General features: G+C 38.9%; 1 protein-coding gene across 1 annotated transcript; it reads left to right on the forward strand.

Annotated features, from left to right (window-relative positions):
- The first annotated feature begins 818 nt into the window (after positions 1-818).
- LOC133633524 (uncharacterized) lies at positions 819-26,392 on the forward strand. Its single transcript, XM_062026072.1, has 4 exons — positions 819-1,071; positions 12,285-12,401; positions 22,139-22,306; positions 25,915-26,392. The coding sequence occupies exons 1-4, from the start codon at positions 979-981 to the stop codon at positions 26,137-26,139; spliced, it is 603 nt and encodes a 200-aa protein (XP_061882056.1). The 5' UTR covers positions 819-978; the 3' UTR covers positions 26,140-26,392.
- The last annotated feature ends 981 nt before the right edge of the window (positions 26,393-27,373 follow it).

The following is a 27,373-nucleotide window of genomic DNA, read 5'->3' on the forward strand; positions in this document are numbered from 1 at the left end:
CATTTTTTTATTTATTTTTATTTTTATTGAATAACAAACATACATTTATATTTCACACAAAAGTCGAGGCACTTTCAACATCAAGGAAAGAAAACAAAAGCAAATACAGATAGAGTATTAAATATTAATAAATAATAATAATAAAAAATATGAGAAAATGGGCTACCTAAATCACTTTAAATGTTTTTAACAGAGATATCAATTTAAGGGATTTTGTACTCTTGATCATTCTCCAAGATTTGATTGATAATTGTAAACCATTAAGCCAATTAGAAAATGTAGGACTTACTTTCATAAATTGACATTAATGTAGAAAAAAATTTGCCTGGAGCATAATAATGTTGACAAACTTTTCATCACATCTTTACCTTGAGTATGCTTGCTTAAATTCAGCAGATGTCATCATGAACAAGACAGCGATTCATTTTCCCTCAGCAACCAATGGGGGCAAAAGCGGCGCACTGCATGAGAAATCAGCGAGAGCAGACAGAAGAAGAAGAAAGGACTTTGCAGCGACCAATCAAATGAGCTCCGGGGAGCGCGGGGCGTGGTCATCCCTGCTCTACGCGAGGGTTTCAAAACTCGCCACCGGAAATAAAAATAAATCAATAATAGCACACATATTAACGTTGACTGTAACGTAAACCGAATGATAATCGGTTGACAAATTAGCAAATTGTGGTTTATTTTTTAATATAAATGCATTGCCTTTAACAGGGTCGTCGCTCTGCTTGGGTGCTACAAGCAGAGCTCTCTCTCTCCCTCTCTCTCCCGTAGTGACCTGCACTACTGCGCAGTCGCCGTTTGAATCGTGTCGAGTACATCATCCGGGTTCTTTTGTTATTGTACTCGCTCTCAGTATGAACGCACTGGCGCACTCAATAAAGTGAGTGCGGGTTATTTACATTTTACAATCATATTGACATTATCGCCATTGAATAGTTTTCAAGTTAAACCGCAACATCTCTCACGAAGAACATGAACACAATCAGTTTCATGGTGTCGTCGGGAAGACGATGTATGCAGACATTCAGACGACCGCCACTCCTTTTACCTGCAGCTTCGTCGAAGGTGAGATGTGTTTTACTCTTTATGACTTCGTGAAAGTTTTCTGCTGCGTCCGAATCACTCTTTACTTTTCCCAAAACATGATGTAAGTGTACAAAAACCCGTGCACCTATTTGACATTGCCTCTTTTCGCCTGCATCTTATCCAAACACGCAATATCCCTCATTGGAACAGTTTGAATTGTATCGTTAAGGGTTCTTGAATAATGTAATCAATAGAAATGTCCGATAATGGCCTTTTTTTTGCGCCGATATCCGATATTCCGATATTGTCCAACTCTTTGATTGAAACTTGTATTAGTAGATTGCACAGTACTGTACACATTCCGTACAATTGACCACTAAATGGTAACACCCGAATACGTTTTTCATCTTGTTTAAGTCGGGGTCCACGTAAATCAATTAATTAATTACCGATTCCGATATCAACCGATACCGATATATACAGTCGTGGAATTAACACATTATTAGGCCTAATTTTGTTGTGATACCCCGCTGGATGCATTAAACAATGTAACAAGGTTTTCCAAAATAAATCAACTCAAGTTATGGAAAAAAGTGCCAACTTGGCACTGCCATATTTATTATTGAAGTCACAAAGTGCATAATTTTTTTTTAACATGCCTCAAAACAGCAGCTTGGAATTTGGGACATGCTCTCCCTGAGAGAGAATGAGGAGGTTGAAGTTGGTGGTGTTTTGGCTTCGGGGGGGAGGGGGTGTATAATGTAGCGTCCCGGAAGAGTTAGTGCTGCAAGGGGTTCTGGGTATTTGTTCTGTTGTGTTACGGTGCGGATGTTCTCCCGAAATGTGTTTGTCATTCTTGTTTGGTGTGGGTTCACAGTGTGGCGCATATTTGTAACAGTGGTAAAGTTGTTTATACGGCTACCCTAGGTGTGACCTGTATGGCTTTTGACCAAGTATGACTTGCATTCACTTGTGTGTGTGAAAAGCCGCAGATATTATGTGACTGGGCCGGCACGCAAAGGCAGTGCCTTTAAGGTTTATTGGCACCCTGCACTTCTCTCTACGTCCGTTTACACAGCAGCGTTTTAAAAAGTCATAAATGTTGCTTTTACATTTTAAAGCATTTATCGACCGATAATATCAGCGTTCCGATATTATCGGACATCTATAGTAATCAACATGCTAAATCAGGGGTCATCAACCCAAAACGTTCAAAGAGCCATATTGGACCAAAAATGCAAAAAAATAATCCGTCTGGAGCCACAAAAAATTAAAATGTGTATAAGTTTAATAATGAAGGCTACACATGACGTAAGTGTCTATATTAGCTATATTAGCCTACTATCAAAATGACAATGTGTCGCAGGCTGAAGCAAATCTTTGTTGACAGAAATGTTGAAATGTAATATTTATTCTACACATTTTTACAACATTATAAACCATTAGTAAATCAGAGGCTACTCAGAAGGTGAGATAACTCCTGGAAATTACTGGCTTTTAATGGCCATATGTATAGATGTGTCTGTCCAAGTCTAAAGGCCTACTGAAACCCACTACTACCGACCACGCAGTCTGATAGTTTATACATCAATGATGAAATCTTAACATTATAACACATGCCAATACGGCCGGGTTAACTTATAAAGTGACATTTTAAATTTGCCGCTAAACTTCCGGTTCGAAACGCCTCTGAGGATGACGTATGCGCGTGACGTAGACCGGGGAACACGGGTATGCCTTCCACATTGAAGCCAATACGAAAAAGCTCTGTTTTCATTTCATAATTCCACAGTATTCTGGACATCTGTGTTCGTGAATCTGTTGCAATCATGTTCATTGCATTATGGAGAAGGAAGCTGAGCAAGCAAAGAAGAAAGTTGTCGGTGCGAAATGGACGTATTTTTCGAACATAGTCAGCAACAACAGCTTCTTTGTTTACATTCCCGAAAGATGCAGTCAAGATGGAAGAACTCGGATAACAGAGACTCTAACCAGGAGGACTTTTGACTTCGATACACAGACGCCTGTAGAGAACTGGGACAACACAGACTCTTACCAGGATTACTTTGATTTGGATGACAAAGACGCAGACGTGCTACTGTGAGTATGCAGCTTTGGCTTCTAAACATTTGATCGCTTGACCGTATGTGCGCAACTTTTTTTTGCGTATGTACGTAACTTTTTTAAAATATATAAGCTTTATGAACCTTGGGTTAGGTGAACGGTCTTTTGGGCTGAGTGATTGTGTGTGTTGATCAGGTGTTTGAATTGTATTGGCGTGTTCTATGGAGCTAGGAGCTAGCATAGGAGCTAGGAGCTAGCATAACAAACACGCAGGTGTTTTTATGCAGGATTAATTTGTGGCATATTAAATATAAGCCTGTTTGTGTTGTGGCTAATAGAGTATATATATGTCTTGTGTTTATTTACTGTTGTAGTCATTCCCAGCTGAATATCAGGTACCGTGAGTATGCAGCCTTGGCTGCTAAACATTTGAGAGCTTGACTGTATGTGCGCGTCACGTACGTAACTTTTTAAAAATATATAAGCTTTATGAACCTTGGGTTAGGTGAACGGTCTTTTGGGCTGAGTGATTGTGTGTGTTGATCAGGTGTTTGAATTGTATTGGCGTGTTCTATGGAGCTAGGAGCTAGCAGAGGAGCTAGGAGCTAGCATAACAAACACGCAGGTGTTTTTATGCAGGATTAATTTGTGGCATATTAAATATAAGCCTGGTTGTGTTGTGGCTAATAGAGTATATATATGTCTTGTGTTTATTTACTGTTGTAGTCATTCCCAGCTGAATATCAGGTCACCCTCGGCTCTCACAGCATCTTCCCTATCTGAATAGCTTCAACTCCCCACTAGTCCTTCACTTGCACTTTACTCATCCACAAATCTTTCATCCTCGCTCAAATTAATGGGGAAATTGTGGCTTTCTCGGTCCGAATCTCTCTCACTTCATGCGGCCATCATTGTAAACAATAGGGAACTTTGCGTATATGTTCAACTGACTACGTCACGCTACTTCCGGTAGGTGCAATCCTTTTTTTTATCAGATACCAAAAGTTGCAATCTTTATCGTCGTTGTTCTATACTAAATCCTTTCAGCAAAAATATGGCAATATCGCGAAATGATCAAGTATGACACATAGAATAGATCTGCTATCCCCGTTTAAATAAAAAAAAATCATTTCAGTAGGCCTTTAAGGAAACGACAGGCTGTCTTCTTTGAATAGATTTATTACAATCTTTGGCAAGCTAGGTAATGTTTGCTGTGGTCTGGAACAACATGGCACATAAACAACTATCTGAAATGCAGCCAATATTACATACAGATAATGTGTCATTTATTTACATATTTAATCCAAAATAAAATGCCTGCACAGCATAGGAGGTAGGAAATGCTGACTCCCACCCCCTCAGCACACTGGGAACCAGCATTACTCCTCTCTAGTCAGTTCACTAGTCACTTTATACTTTTTACTGTCTCGTTTTTTCTACATTGCCTCTTAGGCCATATTGCATATTGTGTATATTGTGTTGTTTTTGTATATTGTGTGGTTTCTTCTTTTTTTTAAAATGCAAAGCACCTTAGGGAAGCAACCTAAATTTCGTTGGACCTGTACCTGTACATGCACAATGACAATAAAGATCATTCATTCATTCATTCATTCATTCATAAGATATGCAAATATACATTATATACAAAGAGGATACAAGTAAAGGATGTTAAATGAGCTCAAGTATACCTACAAATGAGGCATAATGATGCAATATGTACATACAGCTAGCCTAAATAGCACATTAGCATTGATTAGCCTGCAGTCATGCACTGACCAAATATGCCTGATTAGCACTCCAACAAGTCAATAACATCAACAAAGCGCACCTTTGTGCATTCATGCACAGCATAAAATGTTTAGTGGACAAAATGAGACGAAGGAGTGGAAGATTTTACATTAAACAAACTGTTGCGTCCACACTATGGTGAGTTCAAGAACCGCCAAAATTAGTAGGACAAAACGATGTTCACCAAATACTCTCATCAGTGAAGCATACACACAAATATATTAAACAGTGGGCTTTCTAACAATTGGGAAGGTTTGTGTCATGTTTGTCCTCAAACAAAAAACATACTAAAACAAAAAAATTATTTTCCCCCCATCTTTTTCCATTTTCAATCCTTTTTTAAAAATGCTCCTAGGAGCCTCGAGAGCGGCACTAAAAAGACGCATGCGGGGGTTGCTGACCCCCGTGCTAAATGTATTGATCCAGACTGCTGGCTAAGTTCAAATTGAAGCTCAATTTGTGAGGTATTTACATTATTAAAAGTTAAAATGTGAGTAAATTTATTTGAGAAACTGCATTTTTCAAACGGATATAAAAAAAATTCCACTGTAGAGGACATTGCTTCTCAGAAAGTAAAAATTGAGAGACACAGTGGATGTTCCTGCACAATTCTTTGTACTTAGAAATAGTTTTTTGTCGTAATACTTAGTGGCCTAGTGGTTAGAGTGCCTGCCCTGAGATCGGTAGGTCGTGAGTTCAAACCCCGGCCGAGTCATACCAAAGACTATAAAAATGGGACCCATTACCTCCCTGCTTGACACTCAGCATCAAGAGTTGGAATTGGGGGTTAAATAACCAAAAATGATTCCCGGGCGCTGCCACCGCTGCTGCTCACTGCTCCCCTCACCCCCCAGGGGGTAATCAAGGGTGATGGGTCAAATGCAGGCGAATAATTTCGCCATACCTAGTGTGTGTGTGACAATCATTGGTACTTTTAACTTGAACTCTAATAGATATGATTAGAATATTATATATGGCATTATGTTTATGTTTGCGTTCAATTACATTATTAATTACTTCAATAATAGTGTTCAATTACAGTATTAATTGAACACAAACAATAGTAATTACAGTGTACTAAACATTCTTGCCACTTAATTTTACACACCTTGGCATTTTTGTTGTTGTTTTTTTGTTATTGTACCGTGGCCTTAATACAGTGATAATATTGTTGGCATGTAGCAGTATTCCATGTTTTCTTAGTTGTTGTGGCATCCTCATTCTCATCAATTCAAAGTAGTAAACATGGAAACTTTTATATAAATTTGCCAGACGATAAAGCTTTTAATACTATAGTTATATTGTGATAATGCATATTGATGACACATTCTAGCTGTGTCGCACAAATTTGAAGCGACAAGCAAACGAACGTGTCCTCAACTCAATGTAGCGTCCTCACAAACCTGCTTCTAAGTCAGTAACCCCTGCCTCCATGGCGGAAACTTAAGTTATTTTCTAATAAGCATTACTATCACTCGAGGACGAGAAAAAGCTAAACACGCAGGAGACTGCTATATATATGGCGGTATAGGTCATATTGCCCATCCCTAATTGTGTGAATGCCTGAAGGTTGCAAAATTCATCTATTTATTATTTTTTCGTATTCAAAAGTTTCAGGACATGCAGGCTCTTTCAACAAACGTTCCCCGGTACTTCCGATTTTACAGTAAATTCAAATTTTGATATTTTTTCCCCCTTTTTTTCAACCCCCTAAATTCACAGTTTTTACAGTATTCATGATTTTCCAAAATATTGGACAATTCTAGAGATGTCCGATAATATCGGACTGCCGATATTATCAGCCCATAAATGGTTTAAAATGTAATATCGGAAATTATCGGTATCGGTTTCAAAAAGTAAAATGTATGACTTTTTCAAACGTCGCTGTACGGAGTGGTACACGGACATAGGGAGAAGTACAGCGCGCCAACAAACCTTAAAGGCACTGCCTTTGCGTGCCGGCCCAATCACATAATATCTACGGCTTTTCACACACACAAGTGAATGCAAGGCAAACTTGGTCAACACTGAGGTTGGCCGTATAAACAACTTGAACACTGTTACAAATATGCGCCACTCTGTGAACCCACACCAAACAAAAATGACAAACACATTTCGGGAGAACATCCGCACCGTAACACAACATAAACACAACAGAACAAATACAGTGTTTCCCACACATTCATTTATTTGTGGCGGCCCGCCACGAAAGAATTACGTCCGCCACAAATAAAATAAAAATAAAAAATATTTTATTTTTTTTCCTGTCCAGCTTCTCAGGCAAATCATATAGTTGATGTAGATGCCCATATAGGCTGTTCAGATTTACTTTACAAAAGAGAAGTGCAGGATACTTCTCTTGTTGCCTTATTTGTATTTGACCACTACTGTTTTCTGTTTATTTGTTACTGACTGTGGCAGGACACCTCTGCCTCTGTTTCACTTTATGTTGCTGGTAAATAATATGGTTAGAGTAGTAGGCTAAAGTTAAATTATTTAGTATGCACTAATTAAAGGGGCAGAGCTTTAAGAGACATTTTAGCTTTTATATTTTACAAGATACATTTTTTGTAAGAACCACAATTAATAAATATATTTCAGTGAATAACTTATTGTTCAAATCTGTATATAAATATGTACATAAAGTGTTGTAATTATATTGTAAAATGGATGGATGGATGGATGGACGTTTAAAACAAAACTGTTATTAATAATTAGTAAGTATACATTTTTTTAGCCTTTTTAGAGAAAATCATATCATTGTAGTAAATTATGCAAATTACTCGATGATGGCATGCTCTCTCAGGGAGAGCATGCCCCAAATTCCAGGCTGCTGTTTTGAGGCATGTTAAAAAAAAAAAAGCACTTTGTGACTTCAATAATAAATATGGTAGTGCCATTTTGGCATGTTTTTTCCATAACTTGAGTTGATTTATTTTGGAAAACCTTTGTTACAATGTCTAATGCATCCAGCGGGGCATCACAACAAAATTAGGCATAATAATGTGTTAATTCCACGACTGTATATATCGGTATCGGTGGATATCGGAATCGGTAATTAAGAGTTGGACAATATCGGAATATCGGATATCGGCAAAAAAGCCATTGTCGGACATCTCTAGACAATACAATTGGTACTCAGCCTACCATTCTCACTTATGGTTGCCTTTTTTTTCCTCCTTGAAAATAACCTTGAACGCAAGTAAATGTTTAACACTATCTGAAAAAAAGCAATATTTCTGCAGAGATGCAGTCTGGGTAATGATGTCATTTTGACCTTTTGCATTAAGATTGGCAGCCACCTTTGTGTTTCAACAAATAGTCTCCTTATGGGCTCATTTGCAATAGGTTAATGTTAGTTTATTTGAGCGTCATAACTTTTATTTACCAGTGCTTTTGATAATTACTTCACATTAATGTAAGATTGTAAAACTCCAGCAGCGACAAGTGTACTGTTACACCATGTCATGTTGGGTGACTAATGGGTCAACTAAGCTCTTTATTCCCCCTATAAATTTAAGTAATGGTTTCAACTTGTTTTTTCTCTAAATGTTAGCTTGTTGCAAGTAAATGTTTCATACAATCAGCTAACATATTTTATTGTAAAAAAAAAAAAAAGATGTTGATTTGTAACGAAAATTAGTTGAAGAAATTGTACTGTTGCAGCAAAGAATTCTGGGTAATTAGATGTCATGTCATGTCAACCGCTGAATCGCTCACTTTAACATCCAAATTTGGAAATTACTTTAACAGTTTGGCTGAGTGGATAACATGTGTGCCTTTTATCCCACTGATGTGGGTTCGAATCCCGAAAGGTACAAAACAAACAAATCTTTCTTAAAAGGTTGTACATCTATTTATAGAACGCTTGACTGTCACGCAGGAGATCCAGGCTCAAATCCGAGGATTAAATTAGTTTGTGAACTCTATCATGCTTGCTTCTTCTGCTGATTTTGAAGAAAGTTATTAAATTTATTATTACAACTTATATTATCAATTTTGCTACGTTTCAGTACAGTTTTTACATTCAAACCATTTCACAGTCAAACCGTTTTCACCCTTCCCTCTATATTCCACAAGCATTTCTACTAGCATTCTTTAACATCCAAACCATTCCGACTGTACATTCATAATGTACAAGTTGAAAGCGTTGTACTGTTGCAGCATAGAGTTGTGGGTAATTAGATGTCATTTTCAACAGCTGAATCGCTCCCTTTACATCCTAATTTGGACATCAACTTGACAGCTGTGCAGTTTGACTGAAAGGATAACACACATGCCTTTCATCCCAGTGACGTGGGTTCAAATCCCGCAAGGCACCAACAGCATATACTGTATGTTTCTTAGTTTAATTTCAGACATCAATCATTTCTATATTCATAGTACATTTCAGTACAGTTTCCGACCATCAATTTTCAAACAACATCAACAGTTGTCATTTCTACTATCAAAGTACTTCTATGTTCCAACCATTAGACCAGGGGTCAGCAACCCGTGGCTCTAGAGCAGGGGTGGGCAATTAATTTTTACCGGGGCCGCATGAGCAACCCGAGCACTGCTGGAGGGCCACACCGACAATATTTCAATTAAATTTTGCTTAAATTATTTTTCATATACCGTAAGATAAAAAATAATAATATTTTCATTTAACCTAACTTATCTTTATACAAAAGCAGATGGCTTTTGATGGTTTTATTTTCAACACTTTCTTACACAACACTTCCTGATGTATAATACCATGCAAAAATTTCAATTTCTGTCACTTTATCCTGCATCCTCTTTGTTGTGAACGTAGCACGCCTGTAAGGTGATTGGCGAAGAAGGAGGAAGTGTTGCTGTTGCGGAAATGAAGAGTGAGGATAGATGTGCGTGTGGAAAGAACGAGATAAGTTGAGCTGTGTTAGTATAGGTTGCTCAATAAAAGTTTAAAAAGAGCGTCAGACTTGGTGTGCACTTCTTCTGGACTCTACAATTGATGTCAGAAGTGGGATGAAATGCCTCCCAGTTCGCCTTGCCATCAAACCTGGGAGTCTTCATTGAGGGCGGAATTCCCCCATGGCAAGCAGCGTGAGCTGCACCTGTAGACACTGCCTCTCTCCTTCCTTTCTCTCTCTCTCTCTCTCTCTCTCTCTCTCTCTCTTTCTCTGCGGCGAGCTCCTCACGTGGCACGTACCTCTCGATGGCGTAGCAGGCTGCGCACACAATTAAGCAGCGCAGTATGCGCAAAGTTTTACTTCTGCCACCAATTGTAGCGTCCAGAAGAAGTGCACACCAAGTCTGACGCTCTTTTTAAACTTTTATTGAGCAAGCGTTACTAACACAGCTCAACTTATCTCGTTCCTTCCACACGCACTTATCCTCACTCCTCATTTACGCAACTCAAGAAGACAACATTAACTTCAGCAGGTCGTTACACTATATTCTTTAAACACAGCAACGTGTACTACAAATTAAGCACACGGCTTTACCTTTACTTGGCAGTCCATGTCTTGTTGAAAACACGCCATTCGTCATCACCTTTTCTTTTTTTAGCGTCTCGGGGATAACCGGGCGGACCGGGCATCACTTGTCGCTGTGCGCCTTAACTAACAGGACACACGCCCATAAATAACACTTTTCAAAATAAAAGCAGCACAGTTGTATTGCACGCACGACATAGATGTTTTTTAAAATTTATTTTGTAATTTGTGATTGCCGCTGCGCGCATGAGCATACGTCCACACAGAAGTCATACAAATAACACTTTTCAAAACAAAAGCAGCACCGTTGTATTGCACACTCGAGATAGATTCTTTTTTAAATTTATTTTGTAATTTCTGATTGCCCTCACGCGGGCCGGACAGGGACGTACAAAGGGCCGGATGCGGCCCGCGGGCCGCAGAATGCCCAGGTCTGCTCTAGAGCTACATGTGGCTCTTTAGCAGCGCCCTGGTGGCTCAATGGAGCTTTTTCAAAAATGCATGGAAATCCACCCCAGGGCAGCTGTGGCTACGAAAGTAGCTTTCCACCACCAGGTGTGAAGGAATGATGGGTTTTTAACATGTAAAGCGACTTTGGGTACTTAGAAAAGCGCTATATAAATCCCAGGTATTATTAAATGGAAAACAAATAGGGTGAAAAATAAGTTTTTTGTTGTAATATGGTTTCTGTAAGAGGACAAACATGACACAAACTTCCTAATTGTTAGAAAGTCCACTGTTTAATGGGTTTGTGTTTATGCTTCACTGATGAGAGTGTTTGGCGAGCGTCGTTTTGTTCTACTAATTTCAGCGGCCCTTGAACTCACCGTTGTGTGGACTGTGACTCAACACTTTGTTTACATGTATAGCTTTCTCCGACGCTGCCACAGAAAGAAGTGTTTTATGCTACTCCTTTGTCTCATTTTGTCCACCAAACCTTTTATGCTGTGTGTGAATGCACAAACGTGAGCTTTGTTGATGTTATTGACTCTTGTGGAGTGCTAATCAGGCATATTTGGTCAGTGCATGACTGCAAGCTAACATGCTATTTAGGCTAGCTGTATGTACATATTGCATCATTATGCCTCGTTTGTAGGTCAATTTAAGCTAATTTAATTCCCTTTACTTGCATCCTCCATGTATGTAGTTTATTTGTCCATGTTTCATGACACATTATCTGTATGTAATATTAGCTGCATTTCTGATAGTTGTTTGTGTGCCATGTTGTTCCAGACCACAGCAAACGTTACCCAGCTTGCAAAGATTGTAATAAATCCATTAGAAGAAGACAGCCTGTCATTTCCTTTAACTTGGACATACACATCTATACCTTTGGCCATTCTAAGACGCTCATTTTCAGGAGTTATCTCACCCTCTGAGAAGTTTTACTAACGTTTTCCAATGTTTTAAAAATGTGTAGAATAGATATTACATTTCACCATGTCTGTCAACAAAGATTTGCGTCAGACTGCTACACATAGTCATTTCGATAGTAGGCTAATATTGCTAATTAGCCACTTACATCATGTGTTGTCTTCATTATAACACTTATATAAGACCTTTGATGTAATTTTGATAGTAGGCTAATATAACTAATATAGACACTTACATCACGTGTTGCCATCATTATAACATTTATATAAGTCTTTTAATTTTATGCGGCTCTAGACCGATTACTTTTTTGTATTTGTGGTCTCTTTCAACATTTTGGGTTCCCGACCCCTGCATTAGACAGTTAAACTGCTTCTATCCTTCCTTCTATATCCCACTGGTATTTCAGCTAACATTCTTCAATATTCAAACATATTACAATACTCTACATTCCTTCTGCATTTCAGTTCAGCTCCAGCTTTGGGCATTCACACACAATTACTATTGGAATTGCATTTTCTAGTTCCAACGAGCAGTTCTACTGCTAATCCCAGCTGTCATCCATTGCAGGTACAGCGTCGTCTTCAGTCGACGCAACCCGTCTGTGCAGCCCGGCTGCCTTACAGGGTCAAGGTGCGTGCTGGGAAACGCTATGCCTGGTGTGCATGTGGACACAGCAAGAAACAGGTTTGTCTGAACGACAATGTGCAGGACATATCTCATGGAAAACCGTCAGCTAGTTGCCTGTTTGTTTTGAATCTTACGTCACTCTAGGTTTTAACAGTCTTGTTTTAAACGCCTGAATTCACGGCAGCAGTTTCCAAAAGTTGCAAATCAGTTCGTGGAAAGCCACACAATTAGGTGCATATTTAAAGAAATGATAATGCAGAGAAAAAGCAGAGATCCAATCCTGCAGCCACCAAACCGGATCACCTCAATGCCCTGACTGCGCCTAGCAATTCTGTCCATAAAAGTTATGAACAGAATCGGCGACAAAGGGCAGCCCTGGCGGAGTCCAACCCTCACTGAAAACGTGTCCGACTTACTGCCGGCAATGCGGACCAAGCTCTGACACTGATCGAAAATCTTATGAACTTCTTTGTGAACAAAGAAGTATAAGTCCTTCCTTGGATAGTTTGTGCACTTAATCAGCCCCTGTGTGCTCATGAGCTTCCTTCATTCCTGTCAGCCTACAGAATTTCAGGTTTTAGTGGGCAAGATGAAACCCACATCGAGCCCTGTGGACATTGGGCCCCATTCAGCAATAAGTTCCTAACTTTTCCTCTTATCTTTCTTCCTAAGTGATTTCCTAAGAGGAGTCCATTCAAATTCAAGACGTGTTTTTAAATGGCCAAATTGTTCCCACCTGCTGTTCTTAAGTTGCTGAATGCCAAATGGTTAGCGCGTGCGTGTCTATCATAAATTGCATATAAACACGCCCTTATTTCCTCAATATGTATATGTAAACACCCTTAATTCTGAAATTTGCATAGGTAAACGCCCTTAATTCCGTTATATGCATAGGTAAACGCCCTTAATTCCGTAATTTGCATAGGTAAACGCCCTTAATTCCCCAGAAAAGGGCACAATTGCGTGCGTGCGTGCGTGCACACGGTATCTTGAAATGTCTGTATATTGCTCATTTTGCTATATGTCTGTCTGTCTGTCTTATCTATATCTATCTATGTATCTATCTATCTATCGATCTATCTATATATGATATTAATTTAACATTAGACAATAGAAGTAAGGGAACTTGTCACACTTAAGAACAAGGTCACCCTAAGAGTGCTCTGGAGCACTCGTAGATTTTGTTCTTACCTAGGAACAAATCCCAGCTAAGAAAACATTGGTGAATACAAACCCCGTTTCCATATGAGTTGGGAAATTGTGTTAGATATAAATATAAACGGAATACAATGATTTGCAAATCCTTTTCAACCCATATTCAATTGAATGCACTACAAAGACAACATATTTGATGTTCAAACTGATAAACTTTATTTTTTTTTGCAAATAATAATTAACTTAGAATTTCATGGCTGCAACACGTGCCAAAGTAGTTGGGAAAGGGCATGTTCACCACTGTGTTACATGGCCTTTCCTTTTAACAACACTCAGTAAACGTTTGGGAACTGAGGAGACACATTTTTTAAGCTTCTCAGGTGGAATTCTTTCCCAGTCTTGCTTGATGTACAGCTTAAGTTGTTCAACAGTCCAGGGGTCTCCGTTGTGGTATTTTAGGATTCATAATGTGCCACACATTTTCAATGGGAGACAGGTCTGGACTACAGGCAGGCCAGTCTAGTACCCGCACTCTTTTACTGTGAAGCAACGTTGATGTAACACATGGCTTGGCATTGTCTTGCTGAAATAAGCAGGGGCGTCCATGGTAACGTTGCTTGGATGGCAACATATGTTGCTCCAAAACCTGTATGTACCTTTCAGCATTAATGGCGCCTTCACAGATGTGTAAGTTACCCATGTCTTAGGCACTAATACACCCCCATACCATCACAGATGCTGGCTTTTCAACTTTGCGCCTATAACAATCCGGATGGTTCTTTTCCTCTTTGGTCCGGAGGACACGACGTCCACAGTTTCCAAAAACAATTTGAAATGTGGACTCGTCAGACCACAGAACACTTTTCCACTTTGTATCAGTCCATCATAGATGAGCTCAGGCCCAGGGAAGCCGTCGGCATTTCTGGGTGTTGTTGATAAACGGTTTTCGCCTTGCATAGGAGAGTTTTAACTTGCACTTACAGATGTAGCTACCAACTGTAGATACTGACAGTGGGTTTCTGAAGTGTTCCTGAGCCCATGAGGCGATATCCTTTACACACTGATGTCGCTTGTTGATGCAGTACAGCCTGAGGGATCGAAGGTCACGGGCTTAGCTGCTTACGTGCAGTGATTTCTCCAGATTCTCTGAACCCTTTGATGGTATTACGGACCGTAGATGGTGAAATCCCTAAATTCCTTGCGATACCTGGTTGAGAAAGGTTTTTCTGAAACTGTTCAACAATTTGCTCACGCATTTGTTGACAAAGTGGTGACCCTCGCCCCATCCTTGTTTGTGAATGACTGAGCATTTAATGGAATCTACTTTTATACCCAATCATGGCACCCACATGTTCCCAATGTGCTTTTATACCCAATCATGGCACCCACCTGTTCCCAATTTGCCTGCACACCTGTGGGATGTTCCAAATAAGTGTTTGATGAGCATTCCTCAACTTTATCAGTATTTATTGACACCTTTCCCAACTTCTTTGTCACGTGTTGCTGGCATCAAATTCTAAAGTTAATGATTATTTGCAAAAAAAAAAAAGTTTATCTGTTTGAACATCAAATATGTTGTCTTTGTAGCATATTCAACTGAATATGGGTTGAAAAAGATTTACAAATCATTGTATTCCGTTTATATTTACATCTAACACAATTTCCCAACTCATATGGAAACGGGGTTTGTACAAAAATCTCCTTAAAAACTTCGTAAATGGGCCTTAGAACAGAATTTGTTCTTAAGAACGGTTGCTGAATGGGGCCCATTGTTCCTACTCCACTGTCCTTAAATATTTGTATGTTGTTGGGCCTTGGGTGGTTAAAGTGATAAACCTTTCACTTCAGTCTGGCTCGATCCCCAGCTTTTTTAAACATGCTGTGGTGAATCCCATTTTAAAAAAGCCTAATCTTGAGCCTATAATTTACCGGCCCATATCAAAACTTCTCTTCAAAAACTTCAGACTGTACATAATGCGGCTGTCAGACTTTTGACCGGTGCACCCACAACAGTCCCTATTGCCCCCATTTTATCCAGTCTGCATTGACTTCCAGTCAAATTTCGCAAAGAGTTTAGGATTTTAGTTCTAACTTTCCGTGCGTTGCATGGTGGGGCCCCTCAATACATGGCTGACTTGTTGTACCCCTACACTTCAGGGCGAAGCTTCCGGTCTTCAGGCCAAGATCTCTTAAATATTCCAAAATCCCATTTTAAAACCCGTGGAGACCTGGCATTCCAGGCTGTAGCCCCGAGACCCTGGAATAACTTGCGCCAGTCCCTCCGTGAGTTTGACTGTGTTGACACTTTTAAAAAAACATTTGAAGACTTCTCTTTTTAGTAAAGCTTTTAGTTAATGAACCTTTTAACTCTCTTTTTTAATCCACCTTCTACCCTTTTTATGACGTTGCCCTTGTTCTTTTAATTTAATTGTCGTTTTAATTCACCTACGTTTTGTGCAGCGCTTTGTTATTTTATCTGTGAGAAGCGTTTTATAAATAAAATATACTTACTTACATTACAGGACCACATATCATCTGTGTTTTTTAATGCTGTTGTGGTTTTGCGCTGCTTAGTCATGAAGTTTACAATATGACAACATAGTCTACTTAAACACTCATATTTTTTTAATAGAATTGACCTCTTTGCCCATTACATTTAATAACGACAAAACAGGTCAACTACTCACTGACGACGTCTTTAGCAATAGGAAGAACACAGAGGACCAGAACTTGATAAGTCGGCATAAACAAGACTGCCCTAAACACCTATAATCAACACACACATTTAAAATCTTTCTCATTGAGGTAAAGCACAATGGGCTCCACTGACACTGGAAAGCTTAGGTTATATTTTTGGATGAAGACAAACACATTTAGGTAAGACTTGCGTGTGTCTTTAAACGTGCCTTGTGATTGACGACCAAAACCATAGTGAAGAAGGTTCAACTTTCGAAAGGTATGGTTGTCTTGAAGAGCAAAACACTTTTACATTTGATAAAATAAATTATAATTAAAGAAAATGATCTAACAAAAGACGAAATAATATACAGTGTCAAAAACCAAAAGAAGCAAAAACAAAATAATTACTGAGTACATATTTGTATGTGCTCACAGTAACTACTGTTCATAGGCTGTCACATATATGAACACATTTGCAGTAAACAACCCCGTCACTATCATTTTAGATTGCTTCTCAGTAGCAAGTTGACATGGGCAATTCATATTTTCTACTGTATTAAATTATTACTTTTAAGAGCACACATATATTTTTAGAAATGTCCTTTAAACCCATGAAGGTATATAGTTCATGACCTCCATGTAGTGGTAACGACGAAAGCACTTGGCATCAATAGGTTTGAATACACCCATTATAAACTAGCGTCCCTCCTTTTATGTGTAACTAATTGTTAGAGTCTAACCGCGTTCTTTTATTGAACAGTCGGAAGCCAGGTTTACTTGTTCAACAAAGGTCACAGGTGAAAATTACAGGTTCAGTCTCAATAAGCAATTAGCTAACGCATGCTGCCAAAAGGAAAGCCTCGATCAAAAATTCTTCTTTGTTTTTATAGTCCATGAAACAAAAAAGTCCATTGGTACGTGCGAGACTATTTATGGCCAAACAAATCTTTCCAAAGGTGGGGGTGAATCCAGGAAAAAGCAATAACAGTCCATGAGGAGAACACAGTTTAGAACAGTCAGCATTATTGCAGTCCTGTACAGTGATTAAGAATAGCCATCCATCCATCCATTTTCTACTGCTTGTCCCTTTCGGGGTCGCGGGGGGTGCTGGAGCCTATAGCATTTACAAAACCCAAAACCAGTGAAGTTGGCATGTTGTGTAAATCGTAAATAAAAACAGAATACAATGATTTGCAAATCCTTTTCAACTTAATTTCAATTGAATAGACTGCAAAGACAAGATACTTAATGTTCCAACTGAGAAACGTAATTTTTTTGCAAATAATCATTAGCTTAGACTTTAATGGCTGTGTTGCTGCAAAAAAGTTGGCACAGGGGCATTTTTACCACTGTGTTACATGGCCTTTCCTTTTAACAACACTCAGTAAACGTTTGGGAACTGAGGAGACTAATTTTTTAAGCTTTTGAGCTGGAATTATTTCCCATTCTTGCTTGATGTACAGCTTAAGTCGTTCAACAGTCCGGGGTCTGCGTTGTTGTATTTTAGGCTTCATAATGCGCCACACATTTTCAATGGGAGACAGGTCTGGACTACAGGCAGGCCAGTCTAGTACCCGCACTCTTTTACTACGAAGTGACGCTGTTCTAACACGTGCAGAATGTGGCTTGGCATTGTCTTGCTGAAATAAGCAGGGGCGTCCATGAAAAAGACTTTGCTTGGATGGCAACATATGTTTCAACTTTGCACCTATAACAGTCCGGATGGTTCTTTTCCTCTTTGTTCCGGAGGAAACGACGTCTACAGTTTGCAAAAACAATTTGAAATGTGGACTCGTCAGACCACAGAACACTTTTCCACTTTGCATCAGTCCATCTTAGATGAGCTCGGGCCCAGCGAAGCCGGCGGCGTTTCTGGGTGTTGTTGATAAATGGCTTTCGCTTTGCATAGTCGAGTTTTAACTTGCCCTTACAGATGTAGCGACAAACTGTAGTTACTGACAGTGGTTTTCTGAAGTGTTCCTGAGTCCATGTGGTGATATCCTTTACACACTGATGTCGTTTTTTTGATGCAGTATCGCCTGAGGAATCGTTTTTTGTCCTCTCTGCTTACATACAGTGATTTTTCCAGATTCTCTCAACCTTTTGATGATTTTTCATACCATAGATGGTGAAATGTCTAAATTCCTTGCCATAACTCGTTGAGAAATGTTGTTCTTAAACTGTTCGACAATTTTCTCACGCATTTGTTCACAAAGTGGTGACCCTCACCCCATCCTTGTTTGTGAATGACTGAGCATTTCATGGAAGCTGCTTTTATACCCAATCATGGCACCCACCTGTTCACAATTGGCCTGTTTGCCTGTGGGATGTTCCAAATAAGTGTTTGATGAGCATTCCTCAACTTTCTCAGTCTTTTTTGCCACCTGTGCCAGCTTTTTTGAAACATGTTGCAGGCATCAAATTCCAAATGAGCTAATATTTGCAAAAAATAACAAAGTTTATCAGTTCGAACATTAAAGGCCTACTGAAACCCACTACTACCGACCACGCAGTCTGATAGTTTATATATCAATGATGAAATCTTAACATTATAACACATGCCAATACGGCCGGGTTAACTTATAAAGTGACATTTTAAATTTGCCGCTAAACTTCCGGTTCGAAACGCCTCTGAGGATGACGTATGCGCGTGACGTAGCCCGACGAACACGGGTATGCCTTCCACATTGAAGCCGATACGAAAAAGCTCTATTTTCATTTCATAATTCCACAGTATTCTGGACATCTGTGTTCGTGAATCTGTTTCAATCATGTTCATTGCATTATGGAGAAGGAAGCCAAGCAAGCAAAGAAGAAAGTTGTCGGTGCGAAATGGACGTATTTTTCGAACGTAGTCAGCCACAACAGTACACAGCCGGCGCTTCTTTGTTTACATTCCCGAAAGATGCAGTCAAGATGGAAGAACTCGGATAACAGAGACTCTAACCAGGAGGACTTTTGATTTGGATACACAGACGCCTGTAGAGAACTGGGACAACACAGACTCTTACCAGGATTACTTTGATTTGGATGACAAAGACGCAGACGTGCTACTGTGAGTATGCAGCTTTGGCTTTTTTTTGCGTATGTACGTAACTTTTTTAAAATATATAAGCTTTATGAACCTTGGGTTAGGTGAACGGTCTGTTGGGCTGAGTGATTGTGTGTGTTGATCATGTGTTTGAATTGTATTGGCGTGTTCTATGGAGCTAGGAGCTAGCAGAGGAGCTAGGAGCTAGCATAACACGTACCGTACCGTAAGTGCGCGTCACGTACGTAACTTTTTAAAAATATATAAGCTTTATGAACCTTGGGTTAGGTGAACGGTCTTTTGGGCTGAGTGATTGTGTGTGTTGATCGGGTGTTTGAATTGTATTGGCGTGTTCTATGGAGCTAGGAGCTAGCAGAGGAGCTAGGAGCTAGCATAACAAACACGCAGGTGTTATTATGCAGGATTAATTTGTGGCATATTAAATATAAGCCTGGTTGTGTTGTGGCTAATAGAGTATATATATGTCTTGTGTTTATTTACTGTTGTAGTCATTCCCAGCTGAATATCAGGTACCGTGAGTATGCAGCCTTGGCTGCTAAACATTCGATAACTTGACCGTATGTGCGCGTCACGTACGTAACTTTTTAAAAATATATAAGCTTTATGAACCTTGGGTTAGGTGAACGGTCTTTTGGGCTGAGTGATTGTGTGTGTTGATCGGGTGTTTGAATTGTATTGGCGTGTTCTATGGAGCTAGGAGCTAGCAGAGGAGCTAGGAGCTAGCATAACAAACACGCAGGTGTTATTATGCAGGATTAATTTGTGGCATATTAAATATAAGCCTGGTTGTGTTGTGGCTAATAGAGTATATATATGTCTTGTGTTTATTTACTGTTGTAGTCATTCCCAGCTGAATATCAGGTACCGTGAGTATGCAGCCTTGGCTGCTAAACATTCGATAACTTGACCGTATGTGCGCGTCACGTACGTAACTTTTTAAAAATATATAAGCTTTATGAACCTTGGGTTAGGTAAACGGTCTTTTGGGCTGAGTGATTGTGTGTGTTGATCAGGTGTTTGAATTGTATTGGCGTGTTCTATGGAGCTAGGAGCTAGCAGAGGAGCTAGGAGCTAGCATAACAAACACGCAGGTGTTTTTATGCAGGATTAATTTGTGGCATATTAAATATAAGCCTGGTTGTGTTGTGGCTAATAGAGTATATATATGTCTTGTGTTTATTTACTGTTGTAGTCATTCCCAGCTGAATATCAGGTCACCCCCGGCTCTCACAGCATCTTCCCTATCTGAATAGCTTCAACTCCCCACTAGTCCTTCACTTGCACTTTACTCATCCACAAATCTTTCATCCTCGCTCAAATTAATGGGGAAATTGTCGCTTTCTCGGTCCGAATCTCTCTCACTTCATGCGGCCATCATTGTAAACAATAGGGAACTTTGCGTATATGTTCAACTGACTACGTCACGCTACTTCCGGTAGGTGCAAGCCTTTTTTTTATCAGATACCAAAAGTTGCAATCTTTATCGTCGTTGTTCTATACTAAATCCTTTCAGCAAAAATATGGCAATATCGCGAAATGATCAAGTATGACACATAGAATAGATCTGCTATCCCCGTTTAAATAAAAAAAATTCATTTCAGTAGGCCTTTAAATGTCTTGTCTTTGCAGTGCATTCAATTAAATATAGGTTGAAAAAGATTTGCAAATCATTGTATTCTGTTTTTGTTTACGATTTTCACAACGTGCCAACTTCACTGGTTTTGGGTTTTGTACAATATGCAGTGTTTCCCATAAACTGCCAAGATACCTGTGGCGGTGGGGGCGTGGCTATTGGCGTGGCTATTGGCGTGGCTATGGGCGTGGTCACCATGACATCATCGATTAATTTGCATAATTTACTACAATCATATGATTTTCTCTAAAAAGGCTAAAACTAATGTATACTTACTAATTAATAATAACAGTTTTGTTTTAAACGCCCATCCATCCATCCATTTTACAGTATAATTACAACACTTTATGTACATATTTCTATACCGATTTGAACAATAAGTTATTCACTGAAATATATTTATTAATTGTGGTTCTTACAAAAAATATATCTTATAAAATATAAAAGCTAAAACGTCTCTTAAAGCTCTGCCCCTTTAATTTGTGCATACTAAATAATTTAACTTTAGCCTACTACTACAACCATATTATTTACCAGCAACATAAAGTGAAACAGAGGCAGAGGTGTCCTGCCACAGTCAGTAACAAATAAACAGAAAACAGTAGTGGTCAAATACAAATAAGGCAAGAAGAGAAGTATCCTACACTTCTCTTTTGTAAAGTAAATCTGAACAGCCTATATGGGCATCTACATCAACTATATGATTTGCCTGAGAAGCTGGACAGGACAAAAAAAAAAAAATCTATTTGTGGCGGACGTATTTCTTTAGTGTGGGAAACACTGATATGTTCTCACAATTTGTTCTCTTGTCGCCAGCTTAATCAAACAGTTTGAGTTTTATTTAAATGTATAATTGCTGCAATATTGTAACGCTAATTCATCTTATTATCGCGCAGTAGGCCAGATGTTGTAATCTTGGCAGTTTATTTATTGTGTTTAATATTGAATAATTTGGCACTAGTTGGAACATTTAAGTGAAGCCGAATGAGGAAATAAGGACGCTCTGGACATGGACAAAATGATTGGTTGACTTAGCTGTCAATCTGTGTTTTGGTACATTCCCTTTCCTGTTTCTATAAATGTACGTTGTTTCGTCCTCTGTTAGTGTGGTTCCTGTGATTGCACGTTTTTTTTTGTCTTTGTTCATTTGGTTTGTGTAATTGTAATGTAAATCATGAAATGTCAAAGTGCTTTGCACCTCCAGTCTGCACATATGTGACTCCCACCTGCTGGTAACACTTGCAATTTTACAATCTCACTCTTGTTTTTCCGCAGCCTTACTGCGATGGAGCTCACAAGACTGAAGCGCGGAGTATTTCTCCACTTCGATTCACTCCTGACAAAGACAAGACTGTCATGCTGTGTGCCTGCAAGCAGACTAAAAACGCTCCTTTTTGTGATGGCTCGCACTTTAAAGTCATCTTCAGGGATGTACTCAAGTCGGTAAAAAGGGTTTTCAAATGAATATCATTCACCTTTTGCTTTGATTTGCTGTTTTTACCAATAGTAAACTGTGGGTGAAACGGTAGAAATAATCATATATATTTTATATCCATTTACTGTATTCAAAATGGTGTTACCAGGAACTGTTCGGTCACCTTTCGTCCAAAGACTGGGATATACTCTCACGTCACGTAGCTTCCGTCCCCTCTGACCGCGCCTTGATGCATTTATAGATCATCCGCGGGTGGCTGGCACGTGACTTAAAAAAGTTAAAAGTTAAAGTACCAATGATTGTCACACACACACTAGGTGTGGTGAAATTTGTCCTCTGCATTTGACCCATCCCCTTGATCACCCCCTGGGAGGTGAGGGGAGCAGTGGGCAGCAGCGTAGCCGCGCCCGGGAATCATTTTTGGTGATTTAACCCCCAATTCCAACCCTTGATGCTGAGTGCCAAGCAGGGAGGTAACGGGTCCCATTTTTATAGTCTTTGGTATGACCCGGCCGGGGTTTGAACTCACAACCTACCGATCTCAGGGCGGACACTCTAACCACTAGGCCACTGAGTAGGTTGCAATTCTCTCCCAAAATCCTTAGGGGCACTGGCTCCTGAACGAGCAACCGCAGCTGTCGTTGACTAGATATTTAGCTTCTTGTGAAGAGTGAGAAGGCTGAAATGTACTCTCGCATCACCTAGTTTGCGGAAGCGACACTCCCCCTGCATACGCAGACCCTGACATGCACCTCCCAAAAATTTTAGCTTCGCAGCGACACGGAGCGCACAGCTGATTGGTCAACTTTTGCAGACGTGCTTGAAATGCACAATTTATTGTATGAGATAATGCAGCAGTGATTGAATATTTGCATGTAAACTGATATTGTGTACGCGCTCTAAAAATGATAACTGAATACTAGAGATGTCCGATAATGGCTTTTTTGCTGATATCCGATATTCCGATATTGTCCAACTCTTAATTACCGATTCCGATATCAACCGATACCGATATATACAGTCGTGGAATTAACACATTATTATGCCTAATTTTGTTGTGATGCCCCGCTGGATGCATTACACAATGTAACAAGGTTTTCCAAAATAAATCAACTCAAGTTATGGAAAAAAATGCCAACATGGCACTGCCATATTTATTATTGAAGTCACAAAGTGCATTATTTTTTTTAACATGCCTCAAAACAGCAGCTTGGAATTTGGGATATGCTCTCCCTGAGAGAGCATGAGGAGGTTGAGGTGAGCAGGGGTGTATATTGTAGTGTCCTGGAAGAGTTAGTGTTGCAAGGGGTTCTGGGTAATTGTTCTGTTGTGTTTATGTTGTGTTACGGTGCGGATGTTCTCCCGAAATGTGTTTGTCATTCTTGTTTGGTGGGGGTTCACAGTGTGGCGCATATTTGTAACAGTGTTAAAGTTGTTTATATGGCCACCCTCAGTGTGACCTGTATGGCTGTTGACCAAGTATGCCTTGCATTCACTTATGTGTGTGAAAAGCTGTAGATATTATGTGATTGGGCCGGCACGCAAAGGCAGTGCCTTTAAGGTTTATTGGCGCTCTGTACTTCTCCCTACGTCCGTGTACCACTCCGTACAGCGGCGTTTTAAAAAGTAATACATTTTACTTTTTGAAACCGATACCAATAATTTCCGATATTACATTTTAAAGCATTTATCGGCCGATAATATCGGCAGTCCGATATTATCGGACATCTCTACTGAATATGTTGTTTTTCAACTTGTGTCCAGCAGAAGTCATCCCAAGAATGGCACTCTTTTTAACTTTTATTGCCAATATAGTGCTAACGACAGAGTCAGATCTGTCTTCGCCTTTTTCTCTTACACACACCACTTCTTCATTACCTTTCAGGAACGGTGTGTCCTAGGGTTGTACGGTATACCTGTACTAGTATAGTATCGCGGTACTAATGAATCAAAAACGGTACTATACTCTTTTTGAAAAGTACTGGTTCGCCATATTATTTTTTTTTTACAGGCATGATGACGCATTGTTGTCACGTCGTGATATTGCTGGTTTTACGAGCAGAGGAGCATGTTCGGCATCGCACAATCACGGAGTACTTACAAGTAGACACGGTGTGTAGACAGAAAAGGGAGATTGGACGCATTTTGGCTTAAAAACGAAATAAAAGGTGAAGATATAACACTTAAACGCCCACAGGAAGAGGTGCTTCAAAACATGGCTAGCTAGTTAGCGGCTAATGTCCATCCGCAATCGGCAGTGTTTTAGCTACTTCTAAATCACTAATCCTCGCCTCCTTGGCGACGAATAAAGTGAGTTTTTTGCAAGTATCATCCCTGCAGGGCGAGGAACAGCTAAACATGCTTCACTACACAGGAGGACACAATAGCTCACCGGCGTCACAATATAAACAAATGTCATGGGTGGATCTACAGCTGACATCCACTGTAATGATACCAAGTACAAGAGCGTATCTAGTCGATACTACTATGGTTACATCAATAATGTTATCGTCATATCGTAATTCATATTATATTCATAAACTCAGGAAATACGTCCCTGGATACATGAAAACTTAAATTATGACCAATGTATGTTCCTGTAACTACTTGGTATCGTATCGATACCTAAATTTGTGGTGTCATCCAAAATTAATGTAAAGTATCCAAACAACAGAAGAATAAGTGATTATTACATTTTAACAGAAGTGTAGATAGAACATGTTGAAACAGAAAATAAGCAGATATTAACAGTATATGAACAAGTAGATTAATAATAAATGTTTACAGCTTGTCCTTTATAATCTTGACAAAGTAATAGAATAGAAAAGACACATTATGTTACTGCATACGTCAGCAGACAAATTAGGAGCCTTTGTTTGCTTACTTACTACTAAGAGACAAGTTGTCTAGTATGTTCACTATTTTATTCAAGGACAAAATTGTTCTTTGATTGCAATAATAAACATATATTTAATGTAGCGTAAGAGTTTTTGTTAAAATAAAGCCAATAATGCCATTTTTTGTGGTGCCCTTTATTTAGAAAAGTGTCGAAATACACTTTGGTACTAGTACCAAAATATTGGTATTGAGACAACCCTCATGTGTTCACAAACATAGGAGCTCCAAACATCAATAACACATAAACATTATCATAAGCAAGTCATTACAATAGTTATTTAACAGTTGTGTTTATTTTCAGTTACTGGCGGAGAACAATGTCCGGAACGGGCAAATTTGCAACGCTATTAGGCCGCTATAGTTCAGGGGTTGCACAGTCTTCATGAATGTATCTTCCTACGGTTTATGAGTAAAACATCCATTAAAAGTACACAGATGATTAGTTCCAGTGCCAACAAAGATGTCAATGTTGTGTTTGTTTGTAATTGCTAATTACACCAGTTGTTAGCACAAGTTTGGCAATAAAAGTTAAAAAGAGTGTCATACTAATTCTTGACGCAACGACAACAACACAAGCTGAAAAACGACACATACTGTAATTATTTTTATAGCACACCGAGATGTTTAGGTACACTATCAGTTTGCATGCAAATATTGAATTTGTTTTGCTTTATTTCATGCAATAAATTGTGCATAATGTCTGATCTCCTATGCTCAGGGACCCTCCTCGGTAAAGCTGACCAAGCACAACTCTGCGGTCCGAGAAACTAGGATTTTTGGAAGGTGCACGTCACAGTCTGCGTCAGGGTACTGTACGTATACTCTCACACAGCTTTGCTTATGTGAGAGTATATCCCATGCTCTACTCTCTACCTCAGAGTTCCAATCCAACTGTGGTTTATGTCACTTCCAGAAGTTTGCCGATAACTCTATTGTTGGATGAATTAAAGTGTATCTTGTTTGTTTGATACATGTGGCACAATAAATTGAAGACTGTATGTGCATTAATTTGCTTGTAATCTGGACAGTAAAGATAGTCACTCAGAACGGTATTTAGACATGATCAATGTTGACTATCCCTGCTTTGTACTCATATTAGTTTGAATGTTTTAAAGAATGCAGTATACTTTGTATGAAAATCATCCTATATTTTTTATTGTATTACCTTAAAAGTGCCTTTTTTCTACATTGTTGTGATTCAATAAAAGAGTGGAAAACTTAATTGTCATAGTGTCCATAACTTCCCCTGCCGAAAAATGTTATTTTTGATAACAGATTTTCAAACAAATTTATGAGGATGGTGTTATAAAAAGTTTTTTCCAGACACTGTTAATATATCCTAAGATAGTTAACCGTGTAGAAATAAGAAAAATAAAGACAAGATTATATTACATGTCCAATTCTTCCTACAGATAAATAAATATTATTACCGTATTTTCCCCACTATAAGGCGCACCTAAAAAACCTCCAATTTTCTCAAAAGATGACAGTGCGCCTTATAGTCCGGTGCGCCTTATATATAGACCAATATTGAGCCACAACGGGTCTCGCAACTACAGGATGCATTACGTAACCCCAGCGTAGCGTCTATTCCAGGGGTCACCAACCTTTTTGAAACCAAGAGCTACTTCTTGGGTACTGATTAATGCGAAGGGCTACCAGTTTGATACACACTTAAATAAATTGCCAGAAAAAGCCAATTTGCTAAATTTACCTTTAACTCTATGTTATTATTAATAATTAATGATATTTATCTTTGTGGAAACACTGATCATCTTAATGATTTCTCACAATAAATATATATAGAAACAGATAAATATCAATATGCAACACTTTATTTTTATATTTTCTCTAAGTGCACATTTTTCAAATTGAACATTTTCAAATGATCACTTCTAAGACAGTCTTGTGAAATCACAATATCCCATTTTAACTAGCTAGCCACTAACATTTTTTAACAAATCATGAATTACTTTGCACCATGTTTGTACAAATAATAACTCATGTAAAATACAAAAGTCAACTCTCAAATTTTTAAATAAATCATGTCACACTTTGAACTGGACACCAAATCTGTTATCTGTTTCTTTGTCAGTTAGTGAAGACCAAGTCTTTAAAATATTTTCTTGGATTTTCAAATTCTATTTGAGTTTTGTCTCTCTTAGAATTAAAAATGT

This window comes from Entelurus aequoreus, linkage group LG18 (assembly GCF_033978785.1).
Source record: "Entelurus aequoreus isolate RoL-2023_Sb linkage group LG18, RoL_Eaeq_v1.1, whole genome shotgun sequence".
Taxonomy (NCBI): domain Eukaryota; kingdom Metazoa; phylum Chordata; class Actinopteri; order Syngnathiformes; family Syngnathidae; genus Entelurus; species Entelurus aequoreus.

What these genes read in the sequence shown, in the direction of transcription:
- LOC133633524 (XM_062026072.1), top strand. Translation starts at nt 979, where the DNA reads ATGAACACAATCAGTTTCATGGTGTCGTCGGGAAGACGATGTATGCAG. An exon ending in GTGGACACAGCAAGAAACAG is followed by an intron (nt 12,402 to 22,138) that starts GTTTGTCTGAAC and finishes GTTTTTCCGCAG; the next exon opens with CCTTACTGCGATGGAGCTCA. An exon ending in TCAGGGATGTACTCAAGTCG is followed by an intron (nt 22,307 to 25,914) that starts GTAAAAAGGGTT and finishes TCCTATGCTCAG; the next exon opens with GGACCCTCCTCGGTAAAGCT.